The sequence below is a fragment of the Pezoporus wallicus genome, unplaced genomic scaffold, assembly GCF_028554395.1.
Source record: "Pezoporus wallicus isolate ANWC-B61680 ecotype Strahan unplaced genomic scaffold, APGP_CSIRO_Pwel_v1 contig_6966, whole genome shotgun sequence".
NCBI classification, from domain to species: domain Eukaryota; kingdom Metazoa; phylum Chordata; class Aves; order Psittaciformes; family Psittacidae; genus Pezoporus; species Pezoporus wallicus.
In genome coordinates, this window is record NW_026639746.1 from 4,949,221 (window position 1) to 4,964,816 (window position 15,596).

A 15,596-nucleotide genomic window follows, 5' to 3' on the forward strand; every position below is an offset into this window, starting at 1 on the left:
CTTGGGTGATATGATTTAGTGTAAGGTGTCCCTGCCCACAGCAGGGGGGTTGGAACTAGATGATCTTAAGGTCCTTTCCAACCCTAACTATTCCATGATTCTATGATTCTATGATCTCTCTGGGAACAGAGAACAGGATTTGGCTCTTCATCATGTGCCAAAATGGCAAAAGCAGTTTGCTGTTTGTAGCTGAACTGGACAGCTTTTGTGAAATGTTGGAAGCTCTTCTCAGGTGAAGGTAGTTGTCATCATGTGAGGATGGGGAGAAAAGGTGTTACAGGATCTGAACCCTGTGCCTCGTGAGATGTAAGAATGGGCAGGCTAAATTGTACCAGTTAAATATCACCTGGGTGACTAAAAGAGGCTCTTGCAAAACAACTCCTGGTGAATGAACAGCACTGTCAACCAGTCTCCCCTCTGCACACTGAATAGCCTTGTTCAAAAGAAGTAGGCTCCCAGGGGTGATGGGAAAACACTAGTTATGGCAGCAGCCTTTTTGTGCCTGTGCACCTCTTTTGCTTTGGACATAAATTTCAGATGTGTTATTCCATGGCACCTTCTGTGAACACAGAGAACTGAAGAAGATTATGTCAATCATAGAGGTTCTGATCAATGTACTGGAAGACAGAAAACCTTTCCCACCTGTGTTTTGATGGGTGAAGAAGACAGAATTGATAATACAGGAACAGGGAAATAAGAAATAATGGTTCAAGTAAATATCACAAGGAGCTTTCACTGCTGGAGCCCAGCTGGTAAAAGGCAAGTGGGGAGGCACAGTTCCTCCAAACTCTAGAGTGAAGTTTTCTAGAGCTTTTGGAAAAACTGGGAGGCTGTACTGCCCCTGTCATCTCCTGAAAATATGTCAAAAAAGAAGTAGGAGGTCATTTTTAAGGGACATGGGATAAGTAAGAAATAGATTATTCTTTTATGTTTGGATGCAGCAAAGGTTGTGACATTATTAAGAATGACCAGAAGCAGCAGCATTGTTCCCATTAATACCTTATGATAGCATGAAAGTATCATTAGATGTCTGATACATATGCAGACGGATGTGAATAAAAAGGGGTCAAGGACCAAAAGGAAACTTAGGTAGAAATGAAGAAATAAGTTTGGAAGTGAACATTACTGTCCTGCAGAAGTATGTCAAGAGAAGAGCAGTGACAACCCCAGAGCACTGGTCTGAGAATGAGAGGAATACAGTGTAAAACTGAAAGAAATTGCTGTAGGATCCATTAACAGCATAAAAGCAAATTGAATGTAGTGTTACGAAAAGGGAATGCAATGGTGACACTTGAAAGAGATCAGGCAGGGTACTTACAGGAGTGTGTGAGCAAACATAAGCTGCATCCATTGACTCTGAAGTTGACCTATAAAAGTCAGATAAATCTTGGTTGCAGTGAAAACAAGGTTTAAATAATCATCATAGACAGTAGCAGAAAAAATTTTCCCAGCTGAACATTACCCACTCTGAGAGGTATCTTTTGCAGTTCTCTGAAGTACCGAGTGAAACAAGACCAGCTCTTTTTTCTTTCTCTAAGGCTTGTGTTTGGTCTCTGCTGGCAGAGGAATGGGCCTGTTGGCCCTTAATTATCTTTCATTTTCTTTTTACCATATTCTCTTCCATAAACATTGGGAACTCACAGTAGCAGCATACACAAAGTAAGAAATTAGCTACACCAACTTGTCCTTCTTAAGCCTTTTAGTCTAACTTCAGGAAAGATTATTTCAAATGCATTACAACTTAAGATAAAGTAGATGATTTTCCGTATGCTCTTGAACATCAGTGAATAAAACAACTCCACTCAGAATTCTTACCTGATAGAAGGTCAGAGAAGAAAATCCTATCTGTGGGTATGTAGGAAGGCTGGATACCAGGGAAACAAAACTTTCTTGAGAGAAAAAAAAAAAAAATTAAAAAAAAAAATATGTAGATGCAAGTCAAAATGTAGATGATTTGGAATGTAAATCAACTGACTGAAGTCACCTGAGAAATTTTTGCATTATACAGAATATAGATCAAAATCTAAAATCTACTTTATTTTTCCACATTTGCTATATATATGTAAAGACAAATGTAGACAAAATTATTTTATGGGGAGTCAGGCATTTACATTTCTGTTACAGGACTACCTGTAGCCAAATTCACGTTTCAGTATGCAGTTAGAAAATTCTTTATTGGTTTCTTATTGAATTAATGAGACAAATGGAAGTTACAGAGAAATCAACATACACTTACAGAAATATAGTACAAAACACAGTCTCTTGAAGGAGTGAGCTTCCAGCTGTAGCTTGTAGGCTCTCTGGAGTTTATACAAATCTCTGCCCAGAAACTAAGACAGCAAATTTTTCGCAGACCATAGATGATAGGTCCCTAACTGCAGAAGGAATGAAGCTGTCCCACTGGCCTACTAGAATGTCCAAGTGGACAGTGGACTGCTCAGACTTGTTTGAGTCCATTCAGGGTGTTTTCTTTTTGCCACAGAAAACCTACCGAGACTTCAGGTTGCAAGGTGTGCTGGAGGGAACGCTGAACAGTAAAACCTACGATACCGTTCACAGCCGCCTGACTGTCGAGGAGGCCACGGTCTCAGTCACTGATGGAGGAGGACTTCAGGGCATTACTATGAAAGACAGTGACGAGGAGGAAGGATAATGTTAGTTCACCAAGTATTTGGAGTTTGGGGTGATGGCCTGAGGGTGGGGCTTGGAGTATTTTTGGTAACTTGTCCTTGTAGTTGCATTTATAGTTTTGCCTTATGATAGAGGTGCAGCAATGTAATTTGCTCCATTTTTTAAAAATAAAAGTAAGATTATCAGAGGAAAAGTGCCAAGGACTTTTTGAGAACAGTGGTTGTAGCATATTTTAATGTATAGCTTTGCTTTGGTCTGCAAAAACACTGGCATGGAGTTTGAGTTACATTTGTGATTACGATTCTTTCCCTTTTGTTCGTTACCATTTGTTCTTGTATCTCCATCAGATATTGATGTCCTGTGCACAAAACATGTGTGCCTCACTTAAAATACAGCTATACAGGAAATCATTCTTGGAATAAGTCAGTGCCCTAGGTGAAAAAAAAACAGTGTATTTTCAGGATTACATTTTGTTTACCTTTTTTGTGCTTAATTTTACATTATTATGTGATGTGCATTAAAAATTTTAATCCTGGTTCTTTGTATTTTGAGGTTGGTATATATGTAATAGGACTTCAAGGACAGTCAAACACATACAGACTACTTAGGAGTGGTTTTATGTTTGTTCATTTGCAAGTTTAAAGATATCTCATCATGTTGGATGTCAGTAAGCTTGCCATCAATGTTTCTATTTCTGTGAAAAATTTCAGGCAATAAGAACACATTTTGTTGTGACCACTTCTGTATCCACCCGTTTGTATAGAATTCTGCAATTAAAAGATGTTTTCAATATTTCAAACCATTTGAACTGCTGTATGATTCTTCATGAGAATTTTAAGATTATTATATTTAGTTTATGCAGTGATTTATAGTGAATATATTTATTTTATAGAACAAATCTATAGCAAATATCCAAGGACATGATGCCTTGATAAAGAGAAAAAGCGATTAAAAACCCCTCACTGGCAGATGAACAGACAGTGCCTGCTGTCCGTTTTTCTATGCCCTCAGTATGAGCTGGAGAGAATTCATTTTCATCAGTCAAAATTCACACAACTTATGAAGAATGCTGGGAGGGAGAGTGAGTTTTTTGGGGGGAGGAAGGAGAGTTGTTGGGATTTTTTTGCAGGAGCATGACTAATTCCTGGTTTTGTGTAGACAAAAAGAACACACGTGATACCCAAAGACATAAGGAAAGTTGCGGAAGTCCTTGTTGAGCCACAGTGCTTTACTTGAAGGGCTTTGCTGATGAACTGCTGAGGATTCGTGAAGTTTCCCCACAAGAACACCCCACAGGACTTCAGGGGCCTGCCACAAGCATGCAGGGCTGCTGCAGGAGCTGAGAATGAGAATTGCAAGGAAGTTGTCGAAGTTGCATTTCGGCACATTTGGTAGCTCAGCCAAGCAGGGAAGGGCAAATTTCCCCTCTTCCCAGCTGCGTGGGGAGACATGCAAAGTGGCATTTTTTTCTTGTGGCAAGCCAGCTTCTTTATGAGACTTGAGGTGACTTCAGTGAAAAGGAAGACAGGAGAGCTGGTGAGGAAGACCTTTCTTCTCAGCTCTTAGCGCTCGACCAGAGGTGCCTGGAGAGACTGGGAGGGCAGGGGTGCGGGCACGCCCTGCCCCAGGATGCGTATGGCTGCAGTGCAGTGAGCAATGTGGGGAGCAGGGCTGCTGCAGGGCAAGGCGAGGAGAGGCAGGCAGGGTGTGCACATCACGCTCCCCTCCGTCGCTGTGTGTTCCTGTTACCAGCTCTGCTGGGTGGAGCGGGACAGGGAACCTCAGCAGAGTTTTCCACCATTCCCAGGCTCCCAGGTGGGTTTTCTTGTTTAAGTTTTGACAAGAGAGAAAGAACTGCGTATTCCTCTCACATCTCTTGTCCTAGTCATGCCAGTGCATGCAAGTGGATGGCATTTGAAGGGCCAGGAGATGCAGCCTCAGCCAGAGTCTGTCTGGGGCAGTGAGAAGGGTAGAGGCAGCCAGGGTATCCAGTGTAATAGCCAGCTCCCAGGCCCAAGGAAGCAAAGAGATCAGTGCTGATCAAGTCCAGAGGGAGCTTTGGCTCTGCAAAGACCCCCCTGATTGCCTTCTCCCTACCACCTCTGTATTCCTGAGCCGGTTGTACACAGGCGAAGGCAGGTGTCACCATGGTGGCCATACCATGACTCTGAGGCCCTCTGGGGCAGAGGCATGCCAGGACCATGCAGGATGCCCTGAGAAGGTGGCATTAGTTGATTTTTAAGGTTCTGAGATGACATGAGGGTAGAATTGATACCAAAAGTGGACGCTGTCCATAGCAAGTCACTGACAGTGTGGAAGCCTGGACTGGGAACTAGAAACATTGGGACAGAAGTGGCTGTTGCCAGCACATCCCAGGAGGTGATGGGTCCAACTGTCCTTCAGCACAGAATGACCTGGCAGTAATCCACGTTCCCATCCCACTAGCACAAATCCCTGCAGGAATCACACTGATTTAAATTCACCTTTCCTGTGGGCTTGTCCTCTGTCCCAGTTTGTCCCCACACCAAGGTTTCCTGATAAGACAAACACCTCTCCCTATCAGTTTGGACAATAACAGAACAGGGATAGTAATTTCACCTGTCAGCACCTCAGGAGGACTCGCAGGCCATCATGGGCCTCATCTAGGACTTCAACTCACAGCCTCTGCCTGGGGACTCCACCTCAGCTCAGCCCAAGGCTTCCAGTCTCTGCTTCTGTGATGGAGCAGGAGTGCTGGTTTCTCACTCAGCTACAGCCTGCCATGTGCTTGCTTACGGGCCCTCTTGATTCAGAACCTGACCCACAGACTGACTTCAGACCTTCCTGATCTTCACAAATGCATCAGTGATCTGGGCTCTGGGTTGCCACCACCTCTCCTGCCCCATCCTGCCCTGCTCCCTGGATTGCTGTGGGGGACCAGCAGCGACTGATAGGGCTCTGCCTTGCCCTGTCAGCCCTGGGATCCCCCTCTGCCCCTCCATCCCATGGGGTGCAGTCACACATTCTATGCCTTGACATAATTTAAATATATATATATTTAAGTTATGTATCTGTCAGTAAGATCAAGATGAGTAAGGAAATGATAAAAAACAAACCAAAGATGAGTGCTCGCCAAAGGCTCCCCAAGGAGCAACCTCCCACGTCAGCCCTGGGGGCACAGCACACGCTGGATGCTTCCTGGGGTCCTTCCTCTGGTCAGGTCCCGGGTGTTCCCTGGGTGGTGGGGAGCAGCACTCTTCCTGGGACACACCAAGCCATGGGTACAAAGGACGGTCGGGGCTCCTACGCAAGACAGCAAGTGTTGTCCCCCCCTGGGGGAACACGGCAATGTGGCCTGCGGGACAGGCTGTGGAATGGGTGGTTGCGGTTGAGCCTTCCTGCATGGAGAGCACCCCTTATGCGTGCTCCAAAGGTAAAAATCAAACTTCTGAGTAACAGCAGATGAGCACATCGCAGACGGCGGGAGCCGCAAGGCAGCAGCAGTAGGGTCCCGCTGCAGAGAGGGAGTTGGGCTCCTGTTGTGCCAAGGGGACGGAACCTGAGACCCCCGTGGGACCCACAGAGGCACTTCGGTCGGCCTGGGACAGCCAGCGCAGCCGCCGGCCCCTCCGGGCTCCCACCAGCCCCGGTGCGTTTTGTTCTAATAAGGACTAAGGGGAAAAATAATAATAGTAAGTTTGAGGCTTTGACTTCAGGATGATTACTCTCTTGTCGTCTTCCCACCCCGAGGGCTGCTCAGTTACCCCATCCTTGCCGGGTAGCAGCGGGGAATGCTGGCAGGGAGGCCCCTCCTGGCGCAGTCCAGCAGCGGCCACGCCGGGTCATGGCTCCTGCTTTCGTCCTTATTTTCACGTTCCCCACTTAGCAAAACCGAAAAGGGCCCCGGCCCCGGCAGGCCGGGTTTGCCAGCTCCGTGCTGCAGCCCCTGGACGGTGGACACCCCTCCCCGCCCTCACTGGGAGCCAGCGGTGCAGAGGCATTCAGGCAGCCGAGCAGCTCTTTGCATTGCTCCAGGTTAGCTCCCAGTACACTGGGAGAAAAGAGAAAACAAAAATAAGTTAATTGCTCCTGATCCTATTCAGGAAGCTTTTTTTTAAAAAAAAAAAAAAAAAAAAAAGTAGCTTCCCCCAGCCAAAGAGCGGAAGGCGTTCATTGAACAGCAAACGGGGATAAACATTTGTTGAACTGGGAAAGGAACAAATGGGAAAGTGTCATTCACGGCTTCAGCTGCCGCTGGCCTCTCCCAGCCACTTCCACCAAGGGCCCTTTGGAGCTGATGACACCGACGGGTCCCCTCGCGGGCGGACTGATTAGATTAGACGTGATTGTTGAAGCTCCCGGCCCTCGCTGGCACACTTGCACCGCCCGCCCGCAAGAATTACGGGAGGGCCGGGAGCACTGCTTCAGAGGGTCACTTGTAATTTCGATTACACGTGATTAAAGGATTTATACATGAAAAGGCTTAATTTGCACCCGTTTGGATTTCGGTTTAGAGAGGTCTGTACGAGACGCGCTGTAGTGTCAAACTTTGTTTTACCTCCGGGAACACTTGTGTTTGGCGGGTCACTGTCAACTGGATTTGCTTTTGTGATGGAGTCAGTTAAAAATAGCAGTTCTTTCTTCTTTTCCTTGCGGTGGAACTGATGTAGAGGGATGCCGGCACGCACTCAGTGTGTGTGGGACTATGCGTAATCTCAAAAGGTATATGCATATATATACACATATATCTATATACACATGTTTGGTTTTTTTCCATGGATAAAATATCAATGCTGCAATTTAACCCGGCAAAGCCCGAGCCCGCGTAGAGCCCGGGGCTGCTGCCCAGTGCGTCAGGCTCTGCTGCCTCCTCCCCGCGGCCGGCCGCGCCCGAGCGGACAGCAGCAGGTTCCCACCGAAAAGGACGGCGGCAGTTGCTCCCATACCATCGCAGGCCGATAAAGGGGGAGCGGAGCTGGCCCACCATCCCCGTAATCCCGGGTCTGTTTATCGCCGCTTTAATTCTTTCCCCCGTTTATATTTTGGCTTCCCTTCAAAACACAGTAAACTGCAAACCCTGAGTGGGAAAAAATAATGAGCCCAGGGACATATTCCGAGCTTCATGAAGCCGGGGTAGAGAGCGCGGCTGCGGCGGGGCCGGGCTGCTCCTCGGGCAGGGCGGCGGAGGGGCGGAGGAGCTCTTGTCCCATGTCAGGGTAAATCGCCTCTTCACGAAGCCGGTGACTCGGGAGGGCACGGCAAGGACTGGTGCTTGGTGAGAGCTAAGCCCAGCTTTTGCAGCGAATCTCGATTAATGCAATAATATTGACAGTAATGAGGGTCTGACCGGGCGCCGTCGAGTCCTCCGGTGTGGCTGGAGGAAGTGTTTCCGTAGCCTCCCCGGTGGCTCCATACGAAGCCCGCCTGGACAGAGGGCCCGGAGCCCGCCCGGCCGGGGTGTCCCCTCCCGAGCCGCGGAGCCAGCTCGGAGCGAGCTCCCACGGGGAGCAGCCGCTCGGTGAAACGTTTCCAAGGGAAAGAGTAATACGCGCAGCAGAAGGTTAGAGGAGTTATTATCCTTTTCAATTCATTCTTTACTTAAAAACGCAATGGAATTACTCGTTTTATTAAGGAGGAAGAAATTAAAGATTAGGCTTTAGGCGGTATTTTACCTCCCTCTAATCGCCTCTGGGATCGGATTGGAGTAATCCTGACGACGAGATGAATTCGCCGGTGACTCGGATTTTGAGTGCATGTAGAGATACGTTATGATAATAATGCAAGTGAGCAATATCAAGAACATAGCTTAGGAGAGAATGAAACACAAAGCCGATTACGGGGAAAAAGAGAACAACACCTTTCCCGGGCAGAACACGAAATCAACTCTAGGTAAAGCTTTTGCCCTTAATTCCTCCGATGGGTTGTAACTCCGGGTGGCCGCGGGCCCGTTCCTTCCCCTGCCGGGGCTCGCTCTGGCTCCGGGGAGCCCGGCCCAGGCTGCAGAAAGAAACCGGACAGCAGGTTGCTTTTCGCCACCCTCAGAGCCTGTAAATCTCTGCCTCGGGGACAAACCTCCCTTCACCAGCACGACTGCAAGGTGTTTGCAGCTCGGCACATCTGTAACGTCGCTAAAGAAGCGCGGTCCGAGTGGAAGACAAAGTTCGGGCCAGGACTGAAGAGAATCTATCGACACTGGTTTCTGTAAGCCTATCTATATTGTGAACATCTCCAGTACTGGCAAGGCTCCATTTCTGAGACGAAACAGAATGACTTCCCACAAAAATAAAAATTAAAAATAAAAGGATTTATATCGTTATTTAATAATTAGGGACGAGGACAAGTTTCTGTATGCTGTACGGAAAGCAAGGGAGGCATATCTGTAAAAACTAACGAATAATAAAGCTCCCGCTTCTCCAAGAGTGTCTCCCAGTATTGAGGATGCCGGTATAATTGTAATGGCAGGGCTGTAATTGCTGCTTTGGGATATTTACCCTGCTTAAATGACACTACATATTTTACTTTCAAACACATGTCAAAAAGTCAATCCTAAAAAGACCAGTTAAGAGCAAGCTGTTAACATATTAAGTATATGGGATTTGAAGCCTCTAAAACCCACTCAACAATAATTCCCTTCTTCAGCACCAATCAAGAGGAAATTTCCCTAGATTGAATTAAATGTAAATCGCTCTGAAGGAGGAAACTCTCCTCTGGCAGGCACAAAATAAGCGAGAGACACCGACACCCCGCAGGAGCGGGTAACCGCCCCACACGGCGTTGGGTGAACACGGCTCCGGCCTCCCCCGAGTCCCTGCGTCCCGCTTGTCCCGGGCCGGTGACACCGGCCGAGGCGAAGCTGGCGGTGCCGGTGTGGGAAGCAGCAGGTAAGAAGAGACGGGCGGCAGCGGCCACCCGATCCGGAGCAGCAATTACGGTCTCAACGCCGCGACCCATCTGCCGGGGGCAGCTGCGCCCGGGCCAGGATCCCCCACCCCAGCCGAGGGAACGCAGGGAGCAGGGCTGGAGCAGAGCATCGCTGCCGGGGTCCCCGCCCGGCGCGGCTCGGTTCCGCCGTCCGGCGCTTATCCGCACGGCTGTGTCCGTCCCAGCTCCCGTGTCCCCCCCAGGGCACCGACAGGACGGGGAAGACACGGAGGTCGCCTGGCGTGAGGGCGCATCCTCCGCAGTGAGGGGTGCCGGGGCCGCAGCCCGTCGTCGGACGCCTGTCCCGGGGACCGCGGGGTGTCTCTTCCTCAGTCGCCTGCAGCTCCCCGATGCTCGAACGGCAGCTGCGGGCTGCAGAGGTACCGTCGTGGAACAGCCGCTTCCTTGTCCTCCTCAAAAGGGGCCGCGGTGACCCAGGGCGGATTCGGCCCGGCCACAGCGCCGAGGGCAAGGATGCTTCCCCCCATCCCTCCCCGGGGCCCCAGCCCATCCTCCCTGTTCTCGGTTCCCTGCAAGTGGGTTGTCCTGGGCCGGGGGGGGTGGAGGGAGACACAGCCTTTTGCAGGCTCCCTAGCTGGTACCCGTGCGGCGGGGGCCGGGCCTCCCAGCCTCGCTAGAGGCTTCTCTCCATTAGCAAACCCGAGACCTCCTCCCTCCCTCCCCCGGCCCTGAGAAGGGCAGTGGGGTCGCGGGAGTGTAGGCCGCCCCGTGTGCCCCTCCGCCGGGAGAACCGGCCGGGCTCTGTCCTTCGGTGTTCCGCAGGCTGCCCGCCCCCAGTGCACACACAGGACCCTTGGCTTCTCCCGGAGCGTTCGGTAGCTGTCTCTCAATCACCAGCTAAGTGAACCCCAGGCCGGAGGGAGAAACAGGAGTTTGTTCTGACCCGAGCTGTCGGGTGGTGCGACAGAGGAGGACACAGAAAGCCTCTCACCCACCTCTATCCCTCTCCTCTCCCCGCCTCCCCGCTCACCCTCTGCTCCCCGCTGAAAGTCCCAACACCCTGGGAGCTGGAGCTACCACCCTAACAGGGCCGCCAATCTTCGCTGAAATACATTGTGAGCGCGTCTGTTCAGGTGCACATATACCTGTCAGCAGTGTGTGTGCTGTATACTTCTGCGTTTATCACAAGGTATCATAAATACAGACCCGTAGTTGTCGGCGTTTGTTTTCTACACGCATTATTTAAGGATAGAGAAGCTATAGTGTATATGTGGGTGATATACATGTATGTGCAGGTGTGTGTGTGTATATATGTATATACGCATAAGTTGTGCTTCAGATTTAAAAAGGCACTCCCTCTTCCTACCTTCTCTGTTCCTTCCCCAGCCCCAGGTTTTGATTCATCCTTTTGCTCACAAACACTAGTTGGACTTTGGTCTTGATGGTTCCTGCATCCCCGTGCTCTGCTCCCTCAGTCTGCTTGTCACAAGTTCTCCGCTCATTTGTTTACTGCGTTTTCCAAAAGCTCACCGCCGCCTAACCTTGTTCTGTAAAGCAGTGAGCAGACCAGCAGCAGTCCCAGGAGCAGAGCAGCCGTCTCCCTCCCTCCGTCCCTCAGACACACATAGACAGACCCACGCACAAAGAGAGCTGTGGCTGGGAAGTGGCAAGGAAACAGACAGCTTCCCCTCCAGCCGCTTCTTCTGCAGCACCTCGTTTGACAAATACTCTGGCGCTTGCCCTTGAATTGGGTTTCACATCCCTATTTAGCACTTGGACAATGATTTTAGATGATGTCACTTAAAGCCAAACAAGAAAATTGATCTCGGATTTGCTTGGCCTCTAAAGCCTGGTTAAGCAGATTGCAAATAATAATAATAAAAAAAGGGGAGGGAGGCCGAGGGGAGAGAGGCGAGAAGGAGGGAGACACCTCCTTCCCTGGGCGGGGGAGGAGCGGGCGCCAATGAAAAGTAGCCACTTTCGGGGGGGTGGGGGGGGAAACTTTTCCTGTTGACTGTTGGAAGCGAATTGAGCAATTATCTAGTTTACCTTCTCCTCTTGGAAGTTAACGATTGGCGAGATCTTGGCTGCGTTATTGACACAACACTTTCTATTGATAGAAATAAGTAGCGATTGTCCCGAGTCACTGGCGCGCCAAAGTAACCGGCGATGGGCTGGCTTGATGCCGCCGGGCTCAGAGGGCTGGTTCCGCCGGCGGAGGAGGTGATGGTGCTGGTGGCGGCGGCGATGCTGCTCTCCCTCCTTGCAGATCAGTGACAAGAGAAGGGGCAGAGAGTGAAACAGAGTGAGAGAGGGGAGAGGATAGGAAAAAAAAAAAAAGAAAGAGAAAAAAAAAAAAAAAAGAGGCGTCTACCAAAGCGGCTCAAACCGGGCGAACAAATGCAATCCAGCCATGGACAATAGTGGCCACCATACGGCGACCAAAATCCTAGCGACTCCTCCAGCCAGAGAAAGCCTGTCTGCCAGGAGCAACATGATCAGCACGCCCAAGCCCCTCGCCTTCTCCATTGAGCGCATCATGGCGCGGACGCCAGAGCCCCGCTCCATCCCCGTCCCGCAGCTCCTCCACGGCTCCGTGGCCAAAGGCGACCCCAAGCACCCGCTGCACCTCAACTCCTCCATCCCCTGCATGATCCCCTTTGTCCCGGTGGCGTACGACCCCCTGCCCAAAGCGGCGGTGGCCGGAGTGGAACCCAGGAAGGCTCATTTAGACTCCTCTTCCTCGCCCTCCTTTAGCTGCGGCGATCTCTTGAACTGTGCCCTGAGCTTGAAAGGAGATTTCCCCCGCGATGCCCTGCCCTTGCAGCAGTACAAACTGGTAAGACCCCGAGTGGTCAATCACTCCTCCTTCCACGCCATGGGAGCCCTGTGCTATTTCAACCGAGGCGACAGCCCTTGTCACCCGTCCTCCAGTGTCAACATCCACCCGGTGGCTTCTTATTTTCTCAGCTCCCCCTTGCACCCGCAGCCCAAGGCTTACCTGGCGGAGAGGAACAAGCTGGTGCTGCCGGCCGTGGACAAGTACCCGGCGGGGGTGGCCTTCAAGGACTTGTCTCAGACCCAGCTGCAGCACTACATGAAAGAGAGCGCCCAGATCCTCTCGGAAAAAGTCGCCTACAAGACATCGGAGTTCAGCCGCGGCTCCCCGAGCAGCAAGCCCAAAGTTTTCACGTGTGAAGTTTGTGGAAAGGCAAGTAGAGCGGCAGCTCGCCTCCCTTCCTCTCTCCCCAGCCTCCTGACTCGGCCGTCTGACCGCCGGGTCCTCGGTCCCTCGCTTGCTTGATTTTTAAGCGACGGCTTCCCCTTCGGCGCTCTCGCCTTCTAATCGCAATTGTTATTTGTGTGTGTGTGTGTGTCTGATTTCACTCTCAAGGTATTTAATGCACATTATAACTTAACTCGCCATATGCCGGTGCACACGGGAGCCAGACCCTTTGTTTGCAAAGTTTGCGGGAAGGGCTTCAGACAGGCAAGCACGCTCTGCCGGCACAAGATCATCCACACCCAGGTGAGCTTCCCCTCCTTCCCTCCCTCCCTCCCCGAGACCTTTCCTCTCAGCCTTTTCGGGGGGCCCGAGCCCCGCCAGGCAGTGGCGCGTTACAGAGGGCGGTTGAGCTGGGGCCGCGGGAATTTAATTTGCTTCAGGAGATGTGGGTGCCGCGGGGTGCCGCTCACCGGGAGCGGGAGCCACCAGCTAGCACACAGAACGCCTGCAAACCCGCAAACCCCGTACTCCCGCACACCAACCACCGAGCCGTGACTTTGGCGTTTGTTTCCCTCCAGGAAAAGCCACACAAGTGCAACCAGTGCGGCAAAGCCTTTAACCGGAGCTCGACCCTGAACACGCACACGCGAATACACGCTGGCTACAAACCTTTTGTTTGTGAATTTTGTGGCAAAGGATTTCACCAGAAAGGTACCTGGCCCCAGAGCACTCTCCCTTGCGGGCCCCCCCAGGCGAGGCCGAGCGTCTGGACTATTCGGACAGGGGAGAGTTTATTTTGGGTTTAATGGCTGCTGCTAGAGATTGAGGTTAATTTTAAGTACCGCTGTCCCCTGCCCGTTTCCCTCTGCACGACCCAGCCTGGGGCCGGGCTCTGGTTCCGCCTTCCCGTGGCAGCGCCCGTTGTCGGCGCACGGCACCCGCCGTTCGGCAAACGAGTTAGCCGCTTTTTTCCCTCTCCCAGTGCGGGATTTGGTTCGCTTTTCTCCCCGTGCTGCTGGGAAGGCTGAATCAAGGGGTTTTATTTCTACAATTGATGGGATTTCGGTTTATTCGATTATTCCCCCCGAGAGAAGCTGCGGCTGCCCCATCCCTGACAGTGTTCAAGGCCAGGTTGGACGGGGCTTGGAACAACCTAGTCGTAGTGGAAAGTGTCCCTGCCCGTGGCAGAGGGGTGGAACTGGATGGTCTTTAAGGCCCATTCCAACCCAAACAGTTCTACTATTCTGTCTGTCAAGGGACCGGCCGCGGGTGAATGGGGAGAAGGCTGGTGTTTGCGAAGAGGTCGGCGGTCGTTTCGGTTAAAGCATAGCTCTGGGGTTTCGGGATGCTGGGGGGTTTTCCCCTGGTCTTTGCAGCACCCAGTTCTGATCCCCGGGTCCCTTGGCCCTTTTTGTCTCGTTCCCAGGCAATTACAAAAACCACAAGCTGACTCACAGCGGCGAGAAGCAATTCAAGTGCAATATCTGCAACAAGGCTTTCCACCAGGTGTACAACCTGACGTTCCACATGCACACCCACAACGACAAGAAGCCCTTCACCTGCCCCACCTGCGGCAAAGGCTTCTGCAGGAACTTTGACCTCAAGAAGCACGTCCGCAAGCTGCACGACAGCGCCCTGGGACTGCCCCGGGCCCCCGCAGAGCTGGGGGGGCCTGACCAGCAGCCGGCCCCCTCCGGGCCGCTGCTGCCGGGCCCGCCACCGCTCCAGCCTTGAGGGTGGGAGCTCCAGCCGCCCCTTGCATGCACCTGTTAAGCGGTTTTGTGTGTTATGCTCTATATCGCCACTCACGTCCATGGGACCGGTTGTTTCCCCTCTTTATTTTTCTAATTTTATGTTTTTTAAGACTCTATTTTTATTTTTTTTTTGTCGTTGCATCTCAGGTGGAGAGATGATTTAAAAAAGCAAAAAGGAAAAGAAAACGCGCCAAGCCAATTTCTGCTGTATTTATTTGGGGTCTGTATTACCCGAACCGGGAACGCTGCACCACTTTAATTATTTCGATGTATATATATCTCCATTGTGTTGATCCCGCCCTGCCTCCGCTGCCTGCTGGTTATTCCTCCCCTTTCTTGATTTCCACCTCTCCCCTCTTCCCTCCTGAATATCGTATCTATATGGACAGAACTGGTCCGCTATGTACGAATTTGAATTTCGGTTTGATTCTTCTTGCACGTGAAGAAAAAAAAAAAAAGAAAGAGAGAAAAAAAATGTATTTCGTTGACCTCGTGGAAATAAATAACTCGCCCGTGGGGGGCTGCGGCTGGGCCTGGGAGCGCGGCGCGGGGGATGCCGAGCTGCAAACCTCCGCCGCGTCCCTGCCAAAACACTCCAACAACCGCTAAAGACTTTAATTAAGAGGGGTAATTAGTTCGGATTGATCAAAGCCGGGTTGTTATGTTATTAACTACTCAGCAGACTCTGCCAAGCCGAGCGCGCTCGTCGGTGGGAGCCTGAGGAGCGGCGGGAGGGGTCGGCCGGGTGTGCGGCGCTCCCGGGGTAACCGCACTGGGCAGGAATAGCGGGTGTTGCCCCCCGGGAGAGCAGCAGTACCCGCTCGCCTCCGGCAGCCCCACCGCGGGCTGCGGGTGCTTTCGGGGCGGGGGGAGCGCAGGGCTCCCGGCCAACGCTGGGGGATAGCCCCGTTCCTGGGGGCTTGGCGGCCACGTCTGCGGGACCCCTCACGAATGGGTGATTTGGTCCTCCGGGGCACCCCGACTCTTGCCTAGGTTTTACAACACCTGGAGCCCTCGCTAGGGTTTGGCTGTATGGGAAGGAGCGCGATGTGGTGGTGCCTAAATGGTTACACTCAGGAGGGGGTTATCCCCGGGCAGGAGGTTCTTCCCTTCCCTCCTCTGGC

The 15,596-nt window shown here is 51.5% G+C and overlaps 2 protein-coding genes across 11 annotated transcripts in view; both read left to right on the forward strand.

The window, feature by feature from the left end:
• The window catches only part of CADPS2 (calcium dependent secretion activator 2), a 310,379-nt gene extending 307,679 nt beyond the window's left edge, over window positions 1-2,700 (forward strand). For all 10 annotated transcript variants that reach the window (XM_057415800.1, XM_057415805.1, XM_057415801.1 and 7 more), the window contains one exon: window positions 2,483-2,700. In XM_057415800.1, the coding sequence (XP_057271783.1) occupies window positions 2,483-2,653 (171 nt within the window). In that variant the 3' untranslated portion in view covers window positions 2,654-2,700. The remainder of the gene's footprint in view (window positions 1-2,482) is intronic.
• Window positions 2,701-11,885: 9,185 nt separating this feature from the next.
• Window positions 11,886-14,565, forward strand: FEZF1 (FEZ family zinc finger 1). Its single transcript, XM_057415814.1, has 4 exons — window positions 11,886-12,703; window positions 12,887-13,021; window positions 13,297-13,429; window positions 14,145-14,565. Exons 1-4 carry the CDS (start codon window positions 11,906-11,908, stop codon window positions 14,450-14,452), a joined length of 1,374 nt encoding a protein of 457 aa, XP_057271797.1. The 5' UTR covers window positions 11,886-11,905; the 3' UTR covers window positions 14,453-14,565.
• The last annotated feature ends 1,031 nt before the right edge of the window (window positions 14,566-15,596 follow it).

What these genes read in the sequence shown, in the direction of transcription:
- FEZF1 (XM_057415814.1), top strand. Translation starts at nt 11,906, where the DNA reads ATGGACAATAGTGGCCACCATACGGCGACCAAAATCCTAGCGACTCCT. An exon ending in CGTGTGAAGTTTGTGGAAAG is followed by an intron (nt 12,704 to 12,886) that starts GCAAGTAGAGCG and finishes TTCACTCTCAAG; the next exon opens with GTATTTAATGCACATTATAA. An exon ending in ACAAGATCATCCACACCCAG is followed by an intron (nt 13,022 to 13,296) that starts GTGAGCTTCCCC and finishes GTTTCCCTCCAG; the next exon opens with GAAAAGCCACACAAGTGCAA.